Consider the following 24,425-nt stretch of genomic DNA (forward strand, 5'->3'; position numbering starts at 1 on the left):
TTAATGGAAAATCCTGAAAGCAAGTAACCCCTACTGGGATAAGATAGTGAATTTTAACACTTGGTTGTGTACGCTACTCTGTTAAATTACTGTAGCTATCATCTCCTGTCTCTCCTATCTTCAATCTCTGTATAAAATGGTTTATTTCTTGCTGCCTAAAAACAAATCTTTGTCTTCCCTATCCTTAAAAACAAACCAAAAAAGTTTGATTTCACTTTCCCTATGTTTCTCCTCTCTTAATAGCTAAACTCTTTGAGAAATCAGCATATAATTGATGCCTCCACTTTCTCTCTTCTCATTCACTTCTAACTGCACTTTGGCTTCCAGCCTAATCATTCAGTAGAAACTTCACTTTCCAAAGTTAACAGGATGCTCTTAACTGAAAAATCTAAAGGCCCTTTCTCAATCCTGATCCTCCCTGAAGTCTCTGCAACATTTCATTTGTTGATCACATCTCCTAGATATTCTGTCCTCTCCGGGTTTTTGAGACTCTGCTTATTACTATTTCTCCTCTTTCCTAATTTAGCACTCCTCAGTCTCCTCTGTTAATTCTTAGTCCATGTTAGTCCATTAACCATGAGCATTCCTCAATATTATATATCCTGAACCTCTTCTCTTTTCCCTCTATATCAAAAACCTTTAACTTGTTTTGATGTCAAGGACCACTTTGGTGGTCTGGAGAAGTTTATGACCCCTTCTTAAGTGCACACAATTTTTTAAAAAATAGATTATAAAAGGAACTAATTATATTAAAATATAGTTATCAAAAAAAAAAAACTTCCTGGAGCTTAAATTAAAAACTTTTTCTCTAGACTGTTTTACTTTCATAGTTTCATCAGCTCCCATTAATTAAGTTCTCATCTTGACGAAAATAAGTCCCAGAATTATATGGCTCTGCTGAGCTACATTTACATATCTCCACTTGGCTGTTGGGCATCTCAAACTGGATATCTCATAAGTATATCATTCTTAGCATATCCAAAACTGAACTCACTCTCTTTCTCCCAAAACTTCTCCCACCACCATTTTTGAACATCTCAGTATTCTCAAGAGCACCATCATCCCTCCTCCCCCTCATCACCCAGAGGCGTCAGCCTCTATGGTAGGGCTTTTTAAACTTTTTCTACTTATAACCCCTTTTTACCTGAGAAATTTTTACATGACCTCAGGTATATAGGTACACAAAGTGGGTATACATATCAAACATTTACCGATAAATCATAATTTCACAACCCCCACATTTAGCTTTGAGACCCCATATAGAGTCACAAACCACAGTTTAAGAAGCTGTGCTCCTCACTTCACTCTCCACATCTTTCTAATCCATTGTCCAATCTTTTTCTATTTTTATAACACCTCTCATTTATGTCCCCTTCTCCATATTCATATAGCCACAATATAGCTCAGGCCTATATATTACCTCTAATATGCCTGAACAATTGCCTTTTTATTGGTCTTTCTGCTCCAGTCTACCATCACTCAACCATCAGAGTGACATAAATCCATCATAAATCGTAAGTTTAACCATTTCTGTTCCATTGTTTTATCTCTCCCCTTCATGTATGTATGTTTTTCTCTCTGTTCTCTCCTTCCATTTATCTCCCTCTTCTTCTCCCTCTTCCTCTTCTTCTCCCTCTCCCTCTCTTCTCCTCCTTGCCTGGAATGTTCCACTCTTTCATTTCCTCCTCATTTCTCTGTCTTCCTTTAATATTAAATTCAAATCCCACCTGTTCTAGGAATTCTTTCCCAATCACACATCCCCCTTGCCCAGCTGCTAATACCTTTCCCCTTTTAGATACTTCAATCTATATTGTATATCTTTTACATGTTCCTAGTTATTTACATGTTGTCTCCCTATTAGAATATAAGCTAAGGGCAAGGACTGTTTTTGCAATACTTTGAAGCCCCATCAGTACCTACTACATATGCTTAAAAATATTAACGGTTGGTTCTTAAATAGGGAAAGCATAAATTGGTCAGAGTATATCATAGACACCCTTTTCTGTGTAATATTATTGAATAATGATGGTACAGTTGTTTCTCTTGGGTGTTCTGTTGCCCAACCTTTTTCCCTCATCCTACTCATACATTAAAATAATACCTTACCTGCCTGTTTTCCTTTATAGGTCATGAACCTGGTCTTATACAGTTGGTGAATTATTACAGAGGAGCTGATAAACTTTGTCGAAAAGCTTCTTTAGTTAAGTAAGTCTACATTAAACTTTTGTTTATTTTTTTAACTGCATTTTTCCATTTTGAAAAATCTTTTAAAAAAGAAATAGAAGAAAGTTTGCTTTATGCTTATTTGAAAACATATTAGAACTCTGTTATGACAGCTAGGTGGTATGGTGGCTAGAGTGCTGAGCCTTGTGTCAGGAAGACCTGATTTCAAATTCTGTCACTGACACTTGCTAGTGTTGTGACAGTGGACACTTAACATCTGTTTGCCTCTGTTTCTTCATTTGTAAAATGGGAATAATAATAGCACCTGCCTTAAAGGATTGTTCTGAAGATCAACAAAGATAATAATTGTAAAGCATTTAGCATATTGTCTGGCACATAGTAAGCACTTTGATTGTTTTTCAGTGATGTCCAACTTCTCTGAGCCTTTTGGGATTTCTTGGCAGATATTTAAGTGGTTTGCCATTTTCTTTTTCATCACATTTTATAGATTAGAAAACTGAAGCAAACAGGGTTAAGTAACTTGCCCAGAGTCATACATCTGGTATCTAAGGCCAGATTTGAACCCAGAAGGAAGAATCTTCCTAACTTTAGGTCTGATATTCTTTCCATTGTGCCATCTAGCTGCCCACATTATGCAATATGTGTTAGATTTTAATATTATATTTTCTTTTTTTAAAAAGGGCAGAATTCAAGTTAAGCCATACTTACCCCAATGACCCAATGCAGTGAGAGTTTAGCTTCTTAGGCACCCAAGGGATTCCTTAATAAGGCAGTCATACAGATAAGACAGTATCCCTACCCCTACATACTCTGACAACAAGTTTAAGTGAAAATCACTAATTACACTTTTGTGTTAATCTCTTTAAATATGTATCAGGGTACTATGTTTGCCCATCTATTCTCTCTTTTCTTAACTGGTCCAAGTCAGTCTGAACTCATATTTTGGTTTGGCCTCTTTCCCCCTCTTTGTGTTGCTTCACTTTGCATATTTCTTTATATTCTTCATGTTTGTCATTCTTGATGACTCCATTGCATGAACATGCCACATTTTATTTAACTATTTCCTTATTATTGTACAATTAGGCTCCTTCTGCTTTTTTATAATTACTATTATGCTGCTAGAAAAAAAATCTTTGTACAATTAGGCATCTTTTTCCTCTTGATAACTTTCTGAGTAAATTACAAGTAATGCAATTATTGCATCAAATGGTATAAATTGTCTTTGTAACTTCGATGGCATACTGTCAGATTGCTCAGCAAAAAGATCATATCACTTTATAATTCCACTATCAATAAATATCAGTGAATTATTAAGGCAGCCAAGTGGCACAATGGAAAAAGCACTGGATTCAAGAAGACCTGAATACAAATCTGGCCTCAGATATTTACTAGATGTGTGACTCTGGGCAAATAACTTAGACAGGACTTAAAAAAATTAAACAGCCACCTAGAGAACACAATTAGCTCAAAGTAAAAGTATTTCCTGAGATGATATCTCAAGAAAATTAGCTACAAATTTTTCCCTTCCTCCAGTAGATGCCGTGGCCAATAGATGGGAGTAGGGTGGGAGGGATGTAGGGTATGGGTTGAGAAATCCCTTTTCTCTGCCAAGAGGCAAAAAAATTCCCTCTGTGGAGCTGGGTTCTTCCTCCATAATTGGCTCTCTTATTGACTGCCAGTGCTCATACTCTTCAGAACTGTCTTCTACCTCTCTTCTCTTTCTTGAGAACTGTCTGACTTTCTGAAGAGTCAGCTGAGGGGTGACTGAGCTGTCACCCAGCCAGTGGTTTAGCTTCCCTCAAATTCCACCAAGTTTGACTGAAACCATTCTTCCCACATTTTAAAGTGGCAGCAAGTGCAAGCCCTTCTTTAGCCTTCATTTAATAATTTGTTATCTGTGTTAACTGCCTCTTATATTCTGTATTTTCATCAGCTGCTCTGAGGTTAGGTCAATTGCTCAGGTATCCTCTGATCAACAACCTTCCCCCTCTCCTCCTCTATTAAAAAAAAAAAAAGTCTGGTTCCTTTAACCCTCTCCCCAATGTGAGGCTAAGAAGAATGGATTGTAGCAGGGAATTTACATGTGACTGAGAATCAATAGGTGTGCAGTGTTTTTTCCTTTGATTTCTAAGAAGATTAGCTCTGAGTCTTCAGTCTGCTTTGCAGTGTTACTGAGTTCCTTCATTTATACTAACCTGGCTCAGTAAATCAAATATAGTAAGTAAGGAGCCATTAAATATTTGTTGATTTGATGTCAGAATACATCATGAATCAACCAACAAGCAATTCTTCAACATCCACAATGTTGCAGGTAGCATCCAGGTTCCATGATGCTAGAGATAAAAAGACAAAAAAATGAAGTAATTTTTGCTTCTGTGGAGTTTATGATCCATTGATGAAAATGACAGCTAGATGATATGATTGATAGAGCACTGAACTTGGAGTCAGGAAGACTTATCTTCATGAGTTTAAATCTGGCCTCAAACAGTGACTAGCTGTATGACCCTTGGCAAGTCACTTATCCTTGTTTGCCTCAGTTTCCTTATTTGCAAAATGAGCTGGAGAAGGAAATGGTAAAGCAGTCTAGTATCTTTGCCAAGAAAACCCCAAATGGGGTCATGAAGAACCTGACATGACTGAATAACAACAAAAAAAATTTATATAGTATTTTAAGGTTTACAGCATGCATTACACATCTTTCAACATTTAATCCATATAACACTCCAAAACTGGAACACTTAACAGCTTCCAAGGTCACCCAGCTCATAACAGAGCCAGAATTTGAACTCCAATTTCAACTCCAAGTCTAACACTCTAACTATTGTGCTAACTAGTTGTTTATATCTACATACCTAAGTAAATAGGAAATATATAAAAAATAGGAATAGATTATTTGGAAGGGTGGGGGAGACATGAACAATCAGGGGAATGAGAAAAGGCCTCAAAGGTGGTTGCTTGTGCTGAGTTTGAGGGAAGTTAAAGAACACTAAGAAGAAAAGATGAATCTTGCAGACAAAGGGGGGATATGTTGATCAAGGATGGTGAAGTGATTGATGGAGTTTCAGTTTGTGAGTCCAATTTGAATTAAATGTATGAAGTGTGTGAAGGGAAGCAGTGTGTCATCAGCTTGGAGAGGTATTGGAACCAGATAATGATGAACTTTAAATACTAAATAATATACGTCAACAACGATACTGTATGAAGATGTAATCTGATGGAAGTTGATTTCTTGAACAAAGAGACCTAATTCAGTTTCAATTGATCAATGATGGACAGAAGCAGCTACACCCAAGGAAAAAAAAACACTGGGAAATGAATGTAAACTGTTTGCATTTTTGTTTTTCTTCCCGGGTTATTTCTACCTTCTGAATCCAATTCTCCTTGTGCAACAAGAAAACTGTTTGGATCTGCACACATACATTGTATCTAGGATATACTAGGACATATTCAACATGTATAGGACTGCTTGCCATCTAGGGGAGGGGGTGGAGGGTGGGAGGGAAAAAATCGGAACAGAAGTGAGTGCAAGGGATAATGTTGTAAAAAAAAAAAATTACCCTGGCATGGATTCTGTCAATAAAAAGTTACTATAATAAAATAAAAAAAAAATACTAAATAGAGGAGTTTGTATTTTATTTTGAAGGCAATAGAGAAGCACTAGAGCTTTTTTTCTTTAAAGGGAGTGACACAATAAAACCTATACTTTAAGAATATGATTTTAGCAGCTATGTGAAGGATATATTAAAGAGTGTAAAGGCTTGAAGCTAGAAGGCTGTTGCAGTAACCAAGCTTTTTACTGTAATGACTGGGGTCCTTTCTCCAATTAGAGATGTTTTCTTTTTCTTTAGAAACTGAGAATAGCTCTACACTAACAGAGAGAATGGGAAAATTGAGTAAATTGTTTGAATAATTCAGTCTCTTCTACCATTACTCCTGCTGCCTCTCCCCTCCCCCATAAATTATCCCCCCTTAAAAAAATATTGACTTGAAAAGTTGTACACTGAAGATAGTAGGACATATTGTTAGTTCTTTATAGATACTATAAAGTTATTTTGGACCAAGTGCCATGTTAAAATGAGCTGGAGCATGCTTTTAACATTCCATTTGGCAAATGGACTCAGGCCTCCGGGTATATCATATTTCCCTCATGTAAGGGCCCAAGGACAAGAGCTAAGCCAGAAAAAAGTCCAGTCTTTGGCTACTCCATTCCTCTTGTGACTTCTTGTCATTTAGGCCTTATTAAAGAGTGATCAGAATATTAGAAAGAAGACTTTCTGGGGCTTTCTCCTACCTCCCACTCATCCCCCAGAAGATATTCCTTGGAATTAAAAAAAAAAAAAAAAGGCAACTGATCCATCTGTTGTTATCCATTAGGTTAATCAAGACAAGTCCTGAATTGACAGAATCATGCACATGGTTCCCGGAATCCTATGTGATTTATCCGACTAATCTCAAGACTCCTGTGGCCCCAGCATCACCCTCACAGAATGGAATTCGCCATTTGATAAACAATTCAAGGACAGATGAAAGGGAAGTCTTCCTTGCTTCCTATAACAAGAGAAAAGAGAGTGGGGAGGGCAATGTATGGATAGCCAAATCCTCCGCAGGCGCCAAAGGTTAGTCCCATGGCCATGGTTATACTCAAAAGAATGTTTTTCCTCCTCTGTTTTATCATTGGTGATAATGATTTTGATAATGAGTTTGAAGATGATAGTTTGTTGTTTCAATGATAGCTTTTTGCTTCCCTAAAAATATGATGCACTGGATCATCTTAGCCTGATTCCATCTGTCTCCAAGACCAATTATGAAATAGTGAGTTTTGAATGTTTAGTGAAAGTTTTGAACTTACATTATTTCTGATAGCAAAAAAGTTTTCTGTCCATGAGATCAAAGTGGAATCGCTGAATCCAGTCTCTGCAAATAAATGATGTCACACAAACATTATGGCAGTCTTAACAATTCTAACTTTTCTTTGGAAACTGGTACAAAAAAGTAGCTATTTATAAGCATCCCTATGTTATACATCTGCCAAATCCCCAAGGCATTGCTACATCAGTAATGTTTAAAGGAGAGAAACTGAACAGTTAGCCTACCTTTTGAGCTATTTGGGATCAGCACAGTTCCTATCTGTAATTTTTATTTCTTCCACTTAACTAACAAAGAGGAGACATTAAATAAATGTTTGTGGGTTTTAAAGAAACTACTTTTTAAGCTTGAGCTTATTGATATCAGCATAGTTTAAGGACTGTGGGAAAAGTGATCCATGAATTTATTCTGAAAAAAAGTTTTATGTGTCTAATCTCAACCATGTGTCCATCATGTAGCATAAGAATGTGTAATTCTAGAAATCAGGAAACTTGGGTTCTTTTAGATCTGGCTCTATCACTGACAAACTATATGATTTGTGGTAGGTTATTTTGTGGCACTGCTTATTTCAAAAGGACTTCAGAGATCATCCAAGCTAGTCCCTACCTAAATTATGCCTCCCATAGTGATCCCTGAGGCCTCTGCACAGTGATTACTAACTTTCCCCCTTTATTTTCCTCATTCTCAAAAAGCACTTTATATAGCTAGATTTTTTAAATGACATTTTATTTTTCCCCACTTACATGTAATGACAATTTTAAACATTCATTTAAAAAATTTTTTTAAGTTCTAAATTTTTTGTCTGTCTCCCTCCCTTATAAGCAATGATCTGATAGAGTTTACATGTTAATACTACCATATTAGTCATGTACAGCTAGAATACATGTGATTCCTCTTTCATTTCTTTGAAGGTCATCATTCTCATCATGTTCCTCTCTATGTTCTCTAAGTTAAAATTGCCCCTTTCTTTCAGCTGTTCCTTGTATTACATGGCTTCAACTTCCCTTATCATAATGAGTACTCTCTTCTAGACTTCTACTTATGGATGTCCCTTCCATGATCTACTGCCCAGAACAGGACATAATATTCCAAATATGACCTGACAAGGGTGGAGCACAGTGTAGTTAATATCTGTCCTAACTCTGGATATTATATTGTTACTAATACAGCTTTATATTATATTAATTTGTGGCTCCTACATCACATTGTAGTCCACTTGAATCCCCAAGTCTTTTTGACAGGAACTGTTTTCTAATTCTTAGAGCTATATCTAAATGGTTGATTTTTAGAATTCAAGTGATAGAATTTGTAATTATTGCCACTAAATTTCAACTTGTTAGCTTTATCCCATTTCTGGAGTCTATCTGTCAAGATCACTTTGGATCCCAATTCTGTTCTCTAGGATATTAGCTAGCTAAATCTCCCCATTTCACATTATTTGAAAATTTAAAAGTTATGCCAAGTCTGCTTCCTAATCAGGATACAACATTCTATCAATGACAAAACCCTGTGACATTTCACTAGATATCTGCCAACCAATTCTGAACCCAGCTTACTGTCCTTTCCTCTAGTCTATATCCCTCCAGATTGTCCATATGGCCAAACTTATGGGTCTTAAGTTTCCTCATCTGTTAAATGAGGTGACAAAAATCAATCCGGTGAAACTTTCTTTGAGCCCTAATATTTCTATAATTCAGGGTTGGGGTTCAGAAGACCTAGTTTTGAATCTAAATTCGGTAATTTATTTTCTATGTGACCCTTGATCTCTGAGCTTTAGCCCTAGAAAAGACAAGAATGCCACACTAAGATTCTAAACTCAGTAAGGTTATATGACTCCATTACTGCTACTGATCCAAATAATAATAAACCTAATTCTCTATTCCACATTAAAAATCCTTCAGATACATGAAACTTGTTCTTCTGTCCAACCTGTGTTTTTTTCTGCAGGTGAAATATCTCCAGTTCCTTCAGCTTATCCTCCTCTAGTCCAGTCACCAGTCCCCCCACTATCCTAACAGCCCTGGAGCTGCTCGGATCGTTAGAATGTTTCCCAAATTGAACCACTCCTTACTGATCACATCATTCCAGATGGCTTTGATCAGAGCTAAGTATAGTAGAACAGGCTCAATTCTCATTTTGAACACTATATACTTCCTGATTCAGCCTAAGATCACATTAGGTTTTGTAGCTGCTATGTCATATTGTTGATTCAAATTGAGCTTATTGTCCATAAAAACCCCCAAATGATTTTGAATTGAACTGATCCATATAATGGGGGAAAGGTTTGAGTCTGGGGATTTTAGGTCTCTTTTCTCAACTCCCAAATGAGGAACTTGGATGAAATGATCTCTCAGATTCTTCCAAAATGTTACATTCTAAAATTCTATGATCCAGTGTTCATATAGTGGGAAAAGCACTGAATTTAAAATCCGGATTCCTAGATTCAAATCCCATTATCTCATAGAGAAGTCTTGAAATATGATGAGACTAAGTGGAATTTTACTAGATTCAACCCATGACTTCAGCCTTTATAGATCTCTTTCATTACTGACTTTGGTATCCACCATTATAATTATCCCAGGTTTGTGTCATTTATAAACCTGATAGGTATATCTCATATGATTTCATCCAAATTACCCAGTTTCTTCATATATAAATGGAACTCATTCTTTATCTTGATATTTCATTGGATTCTTAAGAGAGGTGATGAGTGAGAATGTGAATTATCTAAAGCACTGAATGAATGTAAAATGTTACTAATAGGATAAAAAATCCAAAACCAGATGAGAGAATTGAGGAAATTTTGTGCTCTTCTAAATAAAGTCATTGTGCATTTGTGAACTAAAAAAATAATCTTTATGGCTAATAATAATAATAGTAATGATAACTAACATGTAGGCACTTTAATAACTGAGGCAAATAGAGATTAAATGACTTCCTGGAGTCACACAGAATGGATTTGAACTCAGGTCTAACTCTAGTCCTGGTATTCTATCCACTGTGCCATTTAGTTGAAGAGCATGAAAATACTCTAATATTCTGTCTTTGTAAAAAAAAAAAGGAAAGCACTAAGTTTTGAAGATATATAAAATGATAACATTTTTAACTAGTGCTTTAAGGTTTATAAACCCCTTTCTTCAAAAAAGTGAAACAACTTGCTCTGAGACTGAATTCATTTGAGAGGTGAGAACAAGAGATGCATATTTTTGTGTAATTTTTCTATCTTTCTGGAGATGTTAGAAGTTATGAGCAAGGATGAACTCAGCAAGAGACTTAATATATATAAGAGAACAGGATCTCAGTAGATATTTAGGATTAAGGATTAAGGAATTTATAGGATTGCAGCCATCCTTTTATCCTGTTAATTATTGAAATTTCATCTAAAAAAACATTTTTAAACTAGAACTTTATATAAAGTTAAAAATATAAATTTCAAAGTAAACATCCCCTTATAAATCTTTTTATTTTAATTTGCTGTTTTCCTTAATGCAAGGTATTGATTTAATATACTTATTCATACTGAAACAGTAATGAAATCTCATCTCCAAAGAAATCTGCCAGTATGATAATCATGCCGTTATATTAGATTTTTACTGAGGAAAGCATTTACTGGACAAGAGAACTTTAATGATCTTTTAAGACTCTAACAAATCCGTTCATAGTCAAAGTCTCTCAAATGGAAAGAGGAAGGAAAGCATATGTAGGGTATTGGTTTGGTGTTCTCAGAAGACATTAAGTCCCATTTTGGTTTTGTGTGGGTTTCTCCCTCCATTCTATGAACTGAAATGACTTGCTTTCTTTTCCCCTGTTAGGTGAAGGCATTCTTATTTCTTCAGAGGCTACAGAACTGCTGGATTTTATAGATAACCAAGGACAAGTGCATGTGATTCAGAAATACCTTGAAAAGCCTATGCTTTTAGAGCCAGGTCATCGCAAATTTGATATTAGGTAATTTTTTAAATGATGCTTCTGGGGTTATGTTTATACTTAAGAAAAAAATTATGAAAATGATAAGGATGGTTCAAGACATGTTTGTTGAATCTTTTCACATTACAATTAACAGATTCAAAGAACTAGATTATAAGCCTATAAGGAAATGTTGCATAATATAGTGGATAGAATGCTGGTAAAGGAGCCTATGTTCAAGTTCTACCTCTGACATATACTGACTGAATGATCACAGTCACTCAATCAACTTATAAGCATTTATGAGATATTTAATCTATCCTAGGGGTAGGGTAGTGGCACAGAGAATAGGGCACTTAGATTGGAACCAAGAAGATTCATCTTCATGAATTCAAATTCAATCACAGACAATTACTAGCTATGTGACCCTGGCCAAGTCGCTTAACTCCATTTGCCTCAGTTTACTCATCTGTAAAGTGAGCTAAAGAAAGAAATGGCAAACCATTCTAGTATCTTTGCCCCCCCCCCAAAAAAAACATGAAATGAGGTCACAAAGAATCAGACATGACTAAAAATGACTGAACCAACAATAGTGTGTGCCAGGTACTTTGCCAAGTGCTAAGGATTTGAAGAAAAGCAAAAAACAATTCTTCTTGAGAAGATTTAAGCAGCTCTATAAGACTATATATAAGGGACAGAGAAGTTCCTGATATCCTTCAGTGGAAGTTTTCTCACCAAGAATTTTCTATAGCAAAGAAATTGCAGATCCACACAAACAAAATTCTATTTTAAAAAAAGTTTTAGTTTTTCCAAAAGAATCAAAATTTCTTTGTTTTATTACTGAGGATCTTGCTTACTAAAATTAGGGGATTGATTTTCTTGTAAATTTGAAAAGAAGCTGAGATAACAGCAAGATTTATACAAAATAAACAAATGTGGAAAGAAACTATTCCTTGCTACAGATAATAACAGTGTCTTATTTCCCTCCAACTCTTTATGAATTTCATGGGTGTGAGATTATTTTTAGAATTTGGTTTATTGACTAGAACCTCATTTATCCTAGTTTTAAGGTAGCCAGGCAAAAGGACTGACAGAAGAGGAGGGTGTGATGTTCGTTTCTGACCAAAGCAGTCATAAAGTCATTCAAGGACAACATCAGACAACAGTGTATATTCTGGGATATCTTTAATACTAGCTCACAGCAGGTATTTCAGTCTTTCTCTGGAGGATGTGTGCTCTAAACAGATTATTACTCACCAACCAGGATTTCAATTATACAAGTCTTGTTGATTATAGAGCACAAAATTTATTTAATGGCTAAGTTGAACTGCTATTGTCTTGAGTTAGTAATTATTTACTGTTTTTCTTAAAGAAGCAATCCAAGGTGCTTTCTTATCTGGGTGTCACCAATCACTTTACTGGAAATTTCTTGAAAGCCTAATGTTTTATGTTTTATGTCCCTACTTCACTTTAGATTCATAAAAAAATTATACTGAGAGAGTCGCCATCATAAGATGACATAAGATAAAGAGCCAAATTTATGATATATGACTATTTAGAATGGATTATCACCCTAATAGAAAAGTCTTCTCCCAAGATAATCATATCATCTCTGTAGTAACTTCCAATGCACCTAGAACATGGGGTTTCTTTGCCCCAGGAGAAGTTCAAAAATCGTGTGCCCTTTTCCATTGTTGGCTATGAGATTCACTGTAACATGTAGTATAACTCATCACAAATAGCTACATGACAGGGAGAAAGATATTTCCTGGGATTAGAATATACAAATGTATAAAAATCATGAGTAAAAAAGATGTTATCTAGGTAGCTGCCCATTTCCCACCCCCTGGGTTTAGCTTTTAGCTTTATTCTTTCTTTTCTTGAATCTCATCACCAGATTAAGCCACCTCCAAAATGGTTTTCTATAAGGTATTCTAAATGTATCACCCATTTGTTCAGTATAGTTAATTCTTAAAGTTGCCAACACAAATATTCTGTAAGAATTTATTTAATTTTTTGGGTTTAAATCCTTCTAAAATTTGTAGCAAATTGTGAAAATAATCACCTTGACACGGTCTTGTGATATCAGGTGCTTGGATAGAAAAGTAACTGTTGTCTTTTTTTTGGCAGGAGCTGGGTCCTAGTGGATCATCAATATAATATCTACCTCTATAGAGAGGGCGTACTTCGGACCTCTTCAGAACCATACAATATCACCAATTTTCAAGACAAAACTTGCCATTTGACCAATCACTGCATTCAAAAGGAATATTCAAAAAACTATGGGAAATATGAAGAAGGGAATGAAATGTTCTTTGAGGAATTCAATCAGTATCTAACAAGTGCTTTGAATATTACATTGGAAAATAGTATCTTATTACAAATCAAGCAAATAATAAGGTAATTTATTTGTATCTTTTTGTTAATTCTAACAATTTCAAGGGGAGGTTTGGTTTTGTTCCCTTACATGGAAAGGAGTCCCTCTTACTGACCATTCCCAAAGAATGGAGGCTGCTTCATGGATCAAACTGAGAGGGCAATTGTTATGGTTTCAATAATAATAATTGATAGATGTATATTGAAAATTGAATTTTGCATAAAGTTTCAATTACACTTTCAGTGGTGTCAAATTCAAATAAAAATGGGAGCCATTAACATAAATACGGATCCCTCTGGGATACATATTGATATAGAAAGCCTCATATTACATTATCAATGTTTTATTTCATTTTGATTTAATTTTTATTTCCCAATTACATTTTAATCTGGCTCAAGCTGTATTCTCAATGTCGTGGGCCTTTACGTGTCCCACAGGCCACACATTTGACACTTCTGGCCTACATTATTTCATTTAAGCCTCTTAACAGTTCTATGAGGTGGGTACTATAGGTATCAGTGACTTAAGAGGTTATCAGAGATGTCCATCTTAGCTTGTATAATAAACCTGGGATTTTAATCCAAATTTCTGTTGACCCTAAATGCAGCACTCCTTTTAAGGGAGAGCCCATGAAACGGTGTTAGCCTTTTTTTTATGTTGTGTTTTAGGAAAGATGATTGTGAACTAAGAGCCATGATGTATTTATCTTAGAATGATGGATGAATAAACACTGTGAATACTTGTTTAAAATATGCTTTTTCATGTATAGACTTATTTGATTTTTATAAACATATGAACTAAGAAGGACAGGTGGTGGTTTCCTGATTTTATTGATGTGAAAACAACCACAAAAATGCTAAATGACTTACACCAGACTAATGGTACAGTTAGCACTAGAATTCAGTTCTCCTAGTCAATCATTGTTGTTGTTTGTTCTTCATTCTCAAAGATGACCATGACGTTAGGAAGGTGATACCCATGATATGCAATTGGATTTGAGTGAGAGGGGGCTGTGCAAAATCACCAGCTTCAATTTCTCCTTTGGAGTCATCTGGGTCTAGTGGCCAGATATAGATCAGGAAAAGTGGACATGGCCCTTTTTTAATACTAATTTATGGTATCTATCATCTGTTCAAATAAGCATCCTTTTTGTTGTGTGTGTGCATGTGTGCTTGTGTGTATTTACCACATTCCCTCTATGTTAGCATCTTTTGTGTCTCCGGGTAACAAGCAAACAAATGGAAGCACAAGCCATTGATGCTCATTCCATTTTTACTGGTCACAAATTGGGTAAAGGGGTTTCCTAGTTGTCTTTATCCTGAAGGAATGGGTCTTGCTGAGAGATACGTTTTACTTAAGAGAAGTGAGAAGAAAATGTTTTGGAGGTAGTGACTCAAAATTAAGTTACTTTGTAAGAGATTTCATTCAGTGCTACTTGATGACAGAGGAAAGGGAGAAAAAAGTACCTTTCCAAGTGGTGGCAGGATGTCAAACAATAGAAATCCTGTGTGTATCAGTTGTAGTTTTGCCTTATTCTTGGGTCAAATTATTGTCTTATATCCTTTTACGTTTCTTATCATTCACAACAACGTGGGCTTAATGGAAGATATTCCTCCTAATCCACTGTGTGAGGTTTTAACTAATTGATTATTTTATATTTAGGACTAATTACAAAAAAGAAATTAATTTAATGCCTGGATTTGTTATGGATTCTGTTTTTGACAGGGTCTGCCATTGATTTGATTCTCCTTCCTTCCAGGTTAGTTGATTCTGTGGAAAAATCAGTTTACTGAATTCATAAAACTCCCCTAGAGTTCTTCATTTAAGGTCTTGTAGTTACTTTGAGCATGAAATATTTCTAGTAAAGTACAAGCAACTGAGAGAAATGAGAATTAGCCTGTGTAATCAATATATAGGGTGTCCCAAAAGTTTTAGTGCAATTTTAAACCTATAGCTCCAGAATTAAATTGTTGGCAAGTTTTCTACATGTATATTTATTTTTAGTAGTATTTTATTTTTTCCAATTGTGTGTAAAGATGATTTTTAACATTTTTTTATTTTGAGTTTCAAATTTTCTGTGTTTTTAAAAGTTTTATTGATGTCTTTTGGCATCCTGCCATAGTTATTTCATAATACATAATCCTTCTCAATTGAACCCTCTTATAAAAAAAGAAAAACAACCTGATAGAGTATAACCCATTCTGTACTCATAATCTCTACCTGTCTCCTGAAAATAGTGATGCATGTTCTACCATCTATTCTCTGGGACCCACTGCTATCTTCATTTTATTATTATCCTATTCACTATCTACATTATTCTGCTTCTGCTTATTTTGCTCAATATTAATTCATACAAGTATTCTCATGTTCCTCCAAATTTATCACATTTATCATTTTTTAAAGTCTAATAGTATTCATCTGTCACAATTTGTCCAGCCATTCTCCATTTAATATCCAGTTTTTGCTACCTTCAAAAGTGCAGCTATTAATATTTTGGTATATGTGGATCTTTTGGGTTTTTTTCTTGACCTCCTTGGGGATATATGCCCAGCATGTAAAGGATTTATGAGTCAAAGGATATGATGTTTGATAACTTTTGTTTTATTTTTTTCAAATTGTCTTTCAGAATGTTCAGACAAAGTCATAGCTCCAAAAGAATTATATTAATGTGTCTGCTATTCAGCTTTCTCAGTATTTACTATTTAATGTAGTTTTTAATCACATTTGCCATTTTGAGAATAACAGCATTTTGCTAATGACTCATTAGCACAGACCAGCAAACTAAGGACTGGAAATGAATTGAATTTATAGGAAATAAAACATTAATACTGATGATAAAGTTGAAAACATGGCCATATTTAAACTAGATTTCTAACTGTACCAAACCTCTTGAATTTAGAAACACTGTCTCCATGTAGTTAAAAAGTTCTTTCCAATAGAAAGAAAAAAAGATCTTATCACATTAGCTGAGGGTATGCTTCCCAACCACCTTTTTTCTCTATAGATACCAAAACTTCTTCCTAGTCTGAAATCCCTTGAATACAGGAATCAAGATAAGGAAATAAAAATTCTCAGTTTAGTGGACTATCAAAAAGCTAGTGTGATCTTGGGCTTCATTTAAACAAGTATAATATCCAAAACAAGGGAGGTAACAGTCCTTTCAATTTAGTAAATATTTCATATTGCTGTTTAGTCATCTGTCATGTTCAACACTTTGTGATCCTATTTGGGGTTTTCTTGGGTGGTTTGCCTTTACTTTCTCCAGCTCATTTTACAGATGAGGAAACTGAGGCAAATAATGTTAAGTGGCTTGCTCAGGGTCATATAGGCAATACAGGTCTGAACCAAGATTTAAACTCAGGAAGATGAATTTTCCTAAGTCCAGCAAGTGGACGATCCACCATGCCATCTAGCTGATAAAGTATTTTCTAGGTAAAAACTACTATACTGATCAAAATCTTTGTATTGGTCTAAACACATGGAATGTATTGTGTTCGATTCTGACTGCTATGTTTTAAGAGGGACATTGTCAAATTAGAGTGATATGCCCAGAGATCAGCCATATAAAGGAACTCAAAACTATGGCATGTGTAGGATACTTAAGGACAGGATGTGATGTTAACCCTAGAGGAGAAAACCTGGAGGACTCACTAGTGAAATGAAGGATGTAATGGCTACATTTAGATATTTGAAGATTGTCATCTGGGAAATGAATGCTATTTATCCTCTGTGACTCCATTGGGGAGAAACAGGACTAATGGAAAGAAATTATAGGGGAACAGACTTCAAGTCCCTTAAAGGTTCCCCATAGGTTTGCTAATATTGGAAAGTAGAATGAACTGTCTGGTGAGACAATGAGAATCCTGTCACTGAAGATGTTTAATCCAAAGCTGGATGACTACATGTAGATAGGATTCATATGTCAATGGTAAATAATGTGGTTGACTTGATAGAAATAAAACACCCCCCAAATCCAGCTTTGTCTTTCAAGCTAAGTTAACATACATTTTGGGGCTTTTATATTTCTTCTGTCCCAGGATTAGAGGCTATCCTATTGAAGGTGAGAATGTTGGGTGAATGGATATAGCATAAATGTCTCCCCCCCATTTCTTCTAATGAGCAAAAAACTTTATCACTTTATGCCTTAAAATGTGAAATACTTTGTTATTTCTTTAAATAAGAATTTAAAAGTCCAGTCTCTCTTCTTCTGTCAGAAATCCAAAAATTCTAAGGGAAAAACTAAGTTATAGATTTTCCATCCTCAAGGAAGTCAAACTTATAAAGAAGAATTCTTTATATATTAAAAAAAATCTTGCTTGATTTGATTATCCTTGATATTTATTGTCAAATATCTCCTTCCTTTTCTCATTTAATTCAAGCATTCTCTATTAGGTATATCAATTTTTCCTCTTACTCCTTTCAAAACTTTCCTTAATCTGGCTTTGATCTGCTCATTGAACTAAAATTCCCCTCTCCAAAATTACCAGTGATCTCTTAATGATCAAATTCTAATGACCTTTTCTCAATCCTGTAGCTCCTGAAGGGAAGAGTCAATATTTTTGCTTTCCTTTGTTTCTAGTTCTTAGTTAAGTGCTAAAGCTTTTACTTACTCTATGTTTAAATATGGCAGTTATTTTAGAACAGGACCATAAATGCAATATATTCAGTAGTCTGAGGTTAGTCCATTTTTGTTCTGTTATTCAACCCTGAATAAAAATGAATTTCATTTTCCAGTGATCTGGAAGATCAAAATTTGATTATATCTAAAATTCACCTGTAGTAGAAGGGTCATCTAGGTTATTCTGTTTGACCTTTTCTCTCTCCAGTTTTGAGTATTTTGAATTAAAATACCAAGTAATTCACTTTTCAAGGAATTGCACTTATATGGAAAATTGCAAAGTATTTGGAGCTTTTTACATTTTCTATTCTAAATAGAAAAAATGGCTATATTAGTTTAACGAATTTGTTAAAAGCACTTTAAAATTCTTGTTTCCCCAGATATTTTGAGGCCCTCAATAGGCCTTTCTTTCCCTCATAGCTCACAGAACTTTAAAAAAGTCATAGTTATACCTAGTTTCATTGTTTAAAATACACATATCTGAAATAGTTGTGTTCAGCCATTTTGGATGTGATGAATTGTTCTTGGAACTGAAAAGATTATCTTTAAGCCAAAATATTTCCAATTACTTAGGAAAAGCCAAGTTAACCTGCTTCCCTGTGCCATTTAGAATTGCAAATCTGTTTGATGTCTTTACTGAGTTTCATTCTGAACATAAATGATCAGATGTATTGTTGTCTTTGTGTCACACATTTTATTGTCTATCCAGTTAGATTCAGTAAAAATAGAGTTTTGTACCTTTGTTGCTGTAGAGTTCTTTGGAGATAAAATTTTTTTCAAATTTTTCATTTCATCTAGTCTATTTGGAAAGTGAGGAAGATACAGGCTAAAGGTGTGGCTGTTATAGTCTTTTCCAATCCACTGTTTTTCTTTCTAGTGCATTCATCTAGGAATCTCCATTTTGTGGAGATGCTCAGACCAAGCCTCATTCCCCTCCCCTATGTCTGGCTCCTGGACTTCAAAACCATTTCCCTATAGCATCACCTATTTTTAGATGAAAGAGGATGACCCTCATTAGGCTTCATTTTAAATCTAAAGCTAAGCTTTGTGCATTGACTAAAATTATTATTTATTGGCTAGAACATGAAATCCAAACTTCTCTGTAAGATGATATATGCTGCATCTGAGTACCAGTGTCTTTAACTTTCAGTCAGTTAACCAGTCAAGTACAATGCAGTGTTTAAGATTTTCTTTGCATTTAAGAAAATTCAGATTTTTATAGAATTTCAAAGTTGAAAAGGACTTCAAAGACCACCTAATTCAATTCTTACCTGAAAAAGAATAGTCTTTACAATCCAATCTACTACTGATCCTCCACTTTTGCTTGGAGACCTTCAATGAGGGGGAAACCACAATTTTCTGAAGCAGCCCATTCCATACAGTTATTTTGCTGCACAAGAAAAATCTAATTGCTAGAAACTTTTTCCTTATCCTCAAACCTAAATTTTCCTTTTTTGCAACTTTCCCTTGTGGCTCCTAGTTTTGCCTTTTGGGGCCAAACAGAATAAGTTAGCTTTTGTTAGCTAGAAGATGAACTATTCTGTGAAATTTACTGGATCAGTTTAGATTAGCAGAATATATTTTCATTCTCATTTAAGGAAAGGGATTCCAAATGAGTTTTTTTGACAACATTACAAATAAATTACAGTGCTGTCACTGGGCACAAGCTTGAATAGTGTGGTGACCTTCTTACTGTTCCTATTTGTTTCATCTCTCCTTAACATGACTTCTAACTCCCAGAAGTAGTTATGGTGACCATTAAAACTTATCATGAAACTGTGATGAATTGTATTTCATACCTGAAGAATTAACTGTTACTGAAATCATATGAACAATATAAACTGTCAAATGAATGTAAATTCATAATGTACCATCATAAGCAAAAAAGTCAAATTGGATCATGATGCAAAGTAATAGTAATAATGATATCATGGATTCTACAGTTTGTAAACTTAGAAATCATCCATCCCAACCCCTCATCTTACAAATGAGAAAACTGAGGCTTAGAGAGAGTAAGTGATTTCTCCAAAATGACACTGTTGCTCATAGAGCTAGAATTCAGACCTAAGTCTTGGCACCAAGTTCAGCATTCTTTCCATTGTATAATGCTTCCTAGCTTGAGTAGGGAAATAGGCTTAAAGAAACAAAGAATTTGTCCATGGAGGTATAGCTAAAAACTGGCTAGGACAGGATTTTAATCTAGGCCATCTTGACTGATCCCAATTTTTTCTTATATTGTCCTTCCTTTCTAAAAGAAAAAAGGGCTTTTTTTTAATTATAGCTTTTTATTTACAAGATATATGCATGGGCAATTTTTCAACATTGACCCTTGCAAAACCCTCTTTTTCAACTTTTCCCCTCCTTCCCCTCACCTCCTCCCCTAAATGGCAGGCAGACCCATACATGTTAAATATATTAAAGTATATGTTAAATACAATACATGTATACATGTCCATACAGTTATTTTGCTGCACAAGAAAAATCAGACTTAGACATAAGGTAAAAAATAACCTGAGAAGGAAATCAGAAATGCAAGCGGACAAAAATAGAGAGAGTGGAAATGCTATGTTGTGGTTCATATTCATTTCCCATAGTTCTTTCACTGGGTGTAGCTGGTTCTTTTCATTGTTGAACAGATGGAACTGATTTGGTTCATCTCATTGTTGAAGAGAAGGGCTTTCTTTTTTTGAAAGCCAAGTGGCCATAAGCACCAGAGAAAATAAACTAGGGTAACTATTTAAGCTAAGGGAGGGTCTGACAATGTCAAAAGTACAACAGGATTATCACGTCCTTATTTCTAGACATTGTACCTTTCTTCCTGCTGAAGATCATATTAGGCTTTGCAGCCATCCTAACATAGCGTTGACTCATGTTGATTTCTCTGTCCATTAAAGTTTCCAGATCTTTTTTCATACAAAGCACTCTCCATGTCTCTCCATCTCCTATTTGTAAAGTTGATTGTTTGAAGTCTGGGCCTTGACTTAAATACCTACCAAATTTCGTTCTATTAACTGATCCCCCAAATGTCTGGCCTATCAAGTTTTTTTTGTTTGTTTGTTTTAGGTCATGATTATTATTCAGTGTGTGAACCTATCTCTCTCTAGCAATGTAGTAGATACTTCTTGATTTACAAGCTCTGGCCATCTCTTGGTTTACAAAGGTTCTGAATATAGGTTGGGGGTCTCATTTGAGTTTACGTTGACATAACTTTAATGAAGCTTCAGAGCAGCTTATCAACTATGTGTATTGGAGAAGAGAATGAGTAAATGTATTTTGGCTATACTCTGTAGGAGGTTTTAACAAGAGATATTATTAATTTATTAATTACTAATTTTCAATTGGTAGCCAATATTAGAGTCCTTTATCTTCAGATGGATAACATTTAAGATGTATATTTTTAATAGAAATGAAACTGTGAATACCCATTACTTGATACATATGCTTTTCTTAGTTGAATTTGTTTTTAATTCTCTGGGTATGAAAACACTGCTGACTATTTGATTGACCATGAAATGAGATCCTGACATTTAAAGATCCTAGGCAAAAATTGAAATCCTGATTAATTTTGTTCATGTGAATAATTGTTATGGATCACTGGGTCTTTTCTAGACACAACAGGTTAACTTCCCTCATCTGTTGTACCTTGCTTATGAACAAATGGCCTGGGTAGCTCTGCTATCTTGATGTAATCTGGCAGGTTCCTTATAGACGTGTATGGCATTGCAATCAATAAGTCTTCTACCCAGAGGCTTTGCAAAAGATGTAAAATGAATTAATTGCCAAACCCCCTTCTCCAACAACTGAAGAATTTATATTCCTAGAAATAAATTTTGACATTTCAGGTTCTGAAAAATAATTCTTAAGTGGCAGCATAATCACATCAATTCAATAAAAAAGACTTATTTAGTAGCTAGAACACAGTGCTTATACCCTGGGAAAAATATATCAAGACAAAATGCAGTTCTTGCCTTCAAAGAGCTTACAGATAACACAGATAATGGGTAATAACACACATTACATAGTAAACACACAAGTGCAAGCAAATTTATAAATGGTACCAAGTCTTTAAAAATGTGATATCAAGTTAGAGAAGGTTGCCAACCCTCCCCCACCTACTTTTTACAAACATAAAAGAGCCATGGATGTTTAGATTAAGCTACTAAAGGCAGCTTTCCTTTATTTGATTAATTCAACAAACATTTATTAAGCACTTACTATCTTTTCCTTGTTCATTATGTATTAAATGCTTACTAAATATTTGTTGAACATATGTTTGGGACAGGCAATACAGATGGTCAAGGAATTGGGTCCAGAGTTGAACAGGAAGACAAGAACTGGTTTGCCTTGGGGAGGGCAGGCTGGTTTGCCTTTGGGAAATGGCAAAGCTTCTTTACCCCCAAGCTTCTCAGGTAAGCAAATGCCCATATTTTTAATTCCAACATTCTACTACATTGCTATGTGGCACCCAGACATGGAATACAGACATTTCTAAAGAATTAAAACTCATTACCACATAGAGGGCATTGGAGAGAAATTTATAGTGAATATGAACAGGCAGCAACATATAAACAGAAAGGAACTCTGAAGAACTGTATTAAAATATATCTCCAAAAAGCATATCTTCCAGGTATCTGGAGATAGGCCTCTAGCATGTATGAAAGGACATGGACAAAATTCACACAGGATGCATAAACCTGGAGGGGTTGCCATCTGTGTCATTAGTAGGAACTCATGAATGGATGAGATCAGAGATGTATTTGAATATGTGCTGAGAGCTATACTAGGTTTGGGAGATAAAACCAAAATAGTCCTTACCTTCAATGAATTTATATGAGGGATGGATGTAAGCAGGAGGGAGGAAGGGAACACATACACAGATAAGTAAATCAAAGGCAATCACTAATAATTATCAAATTACTAGCAACAAATCAAAGGCAGCACTAGTAACTGGGTCTATCAGGAAAGGATTCCTCTAGGAAGTTACTCCTAATTGGAGCCAGGAAAGAAGTTAGGGACTCAGAGAAGGAGAAATAAAAGATAAGCTTTTTCATTTATTTCCATTAAATTGGAATCTTTTTTGATTTGATTCAGTGTTTAGTCTGTTGAGATCTTTTTGGTTTCTGATTTTATTCTTTGTATTAGGTACCATCTTCAAATGGTACCATCTTCAAATCTGATAAGCTTTCTATTTATATCTTCATCTAAATTATGAAAATGTTATTGTCATAATCCCAAACAACATAAGATGTGTTCATTATCACAATCCTAAGCAATACACTGAAGATATAAAAATAAAAATGAAATAGTCTCTGCTCTCAAGGAACTTACATGGCACTGAGGGTTCCAGAGAAACAGATATGTCTGTGTCCTATAGAGGTTCTGTATTTTTTTTTCTTCCCAATGGAAAGAGCAAAGTCAAAGGAAGAAAAAATAAATGATATTTGAAAAAATAACATGAATTTTTTAAAAAGTAGTTTGGAAAAGATAAAAAAAAATTGATAATTGAAATTAAAAAAAAAAAGCAAATTGGGTGAGGAAGTAAGATTAAGAAAGGGATTAAGAAAGATTTCATGTATATAGTGCCACATGAGCTGACCTTTGAAGGGAACTAAATAAAAAAGTAGAAATGAAGCAGAAAGTTAGGCATGGAATGTTGAATTCATGGAACAGTTAGTGGTACAGTTTAGCTGAAATACAGGGTACATATCAAAGAATAATATACAATTTAGAAATGTGGATTGGAGCCAGATTGAAGCTTTTGATGTCAGGCTGACAGGTTTAATATTTTACAGTCGAAATTTGGAAGCCACTGAAGTTTGTTACTTGTTTTGGCAGATCTATAATTTAGGAATAGTCTTTTGGAAGTTATGTGGAGGATGGATTGGAGAGAGAAGAAGCAGGGATCATTGAGGGCTCTTTTATAGCAATACATATGAAAAATGAGGACAGACTGAACTAGGGTGGCGGTCATGTACATGGAGAGAAAGGGACTCATAGGCAAGGTATTATGGTGATAGAACTGATAAGACTTAGCAAGTGTTTAGGTGTTAGAAGACAAATCACAATGCTAGTGAGTTCAGACTTTAGAAAAAAAATTAAAGAAGTGTTTCTCTGCTGGTATCTAATTGTACAAGTAATACTTAAAAGCTCATTTGTTGGTTTTTTTAATCTTTTGTTTTGTCATCAGAAATTTGAAATGATTTTTTTTTGGCAGAGGGCTAATAGGAGGAATTAGTTGTAATCAGAGCAATCAGCAAAATCATAGTCATAGAAATGAATGTTTTAAAGTATCAATAAGTTTTTTGATTATTCAGTTTGAAATGTTGATTCTGTCTGCATTATTCTCTTATTTTTTCATTTTCAATTCACATTACATGCCAATGTACAGTCTACTTAGTGGACTCCCAACATTCAGACTGTACTGGACTTCTAGGTCTCTGTCCATTTTGGTTCTCATAAATTAACCTATGCAAC

The 24,425-nt window shown here is 34.8% G+C and overlaps 1 protein-coding gene across 2 annotated transcripts in view; it reads left to right on the forward strand.

Annotated features, from left to right (window-relative positions):
* Nucleotides 1-24,425, forward strand: part of TTL (tubulin tyrosine ligase) — a 45,391-nt gene that overhangs the window by 13,091 nt on the left and 7,875 nt on the right. For both annotated transcript variants that reach the window (XM_003758115.4, XM_031951002.1), the window contains 4 exons: nt 2,127-2,205; nt 6,559-6,800; nt 10,863-10,998; nt 13,087-13,356. In XM_003758115.4, the coding sequence (XP_003758163.1) occupies nt 2,127-2,205; nt 6,559-6,800; nt 10,863-10,998; nt 13,087-13,356 (727 nt within the window). The remainder of the gene's footprint in view (nt 1-2,126; nt 2,206-6,558; nt 6,801-10,862; nt 10,999-13,086; nt 13,357-24,425) is intronic.

The sequence above is a fragment of the Sarcophilus harrisii genome, chromosome 2 (assembly GCF_902635505.1).
Source record: "Sarcophilus harrisii chromosome 2, mSarHar1.11, whole genome shotgun sequence".
Classification (NCBI taxonomy): domain Eukaryota; kingdom Metazoa; phylum Chordata; class Mammalia; order Dasyuromorphia; family Dasyuridae; genus Sarcophilus; species Sarcophilus harrisii.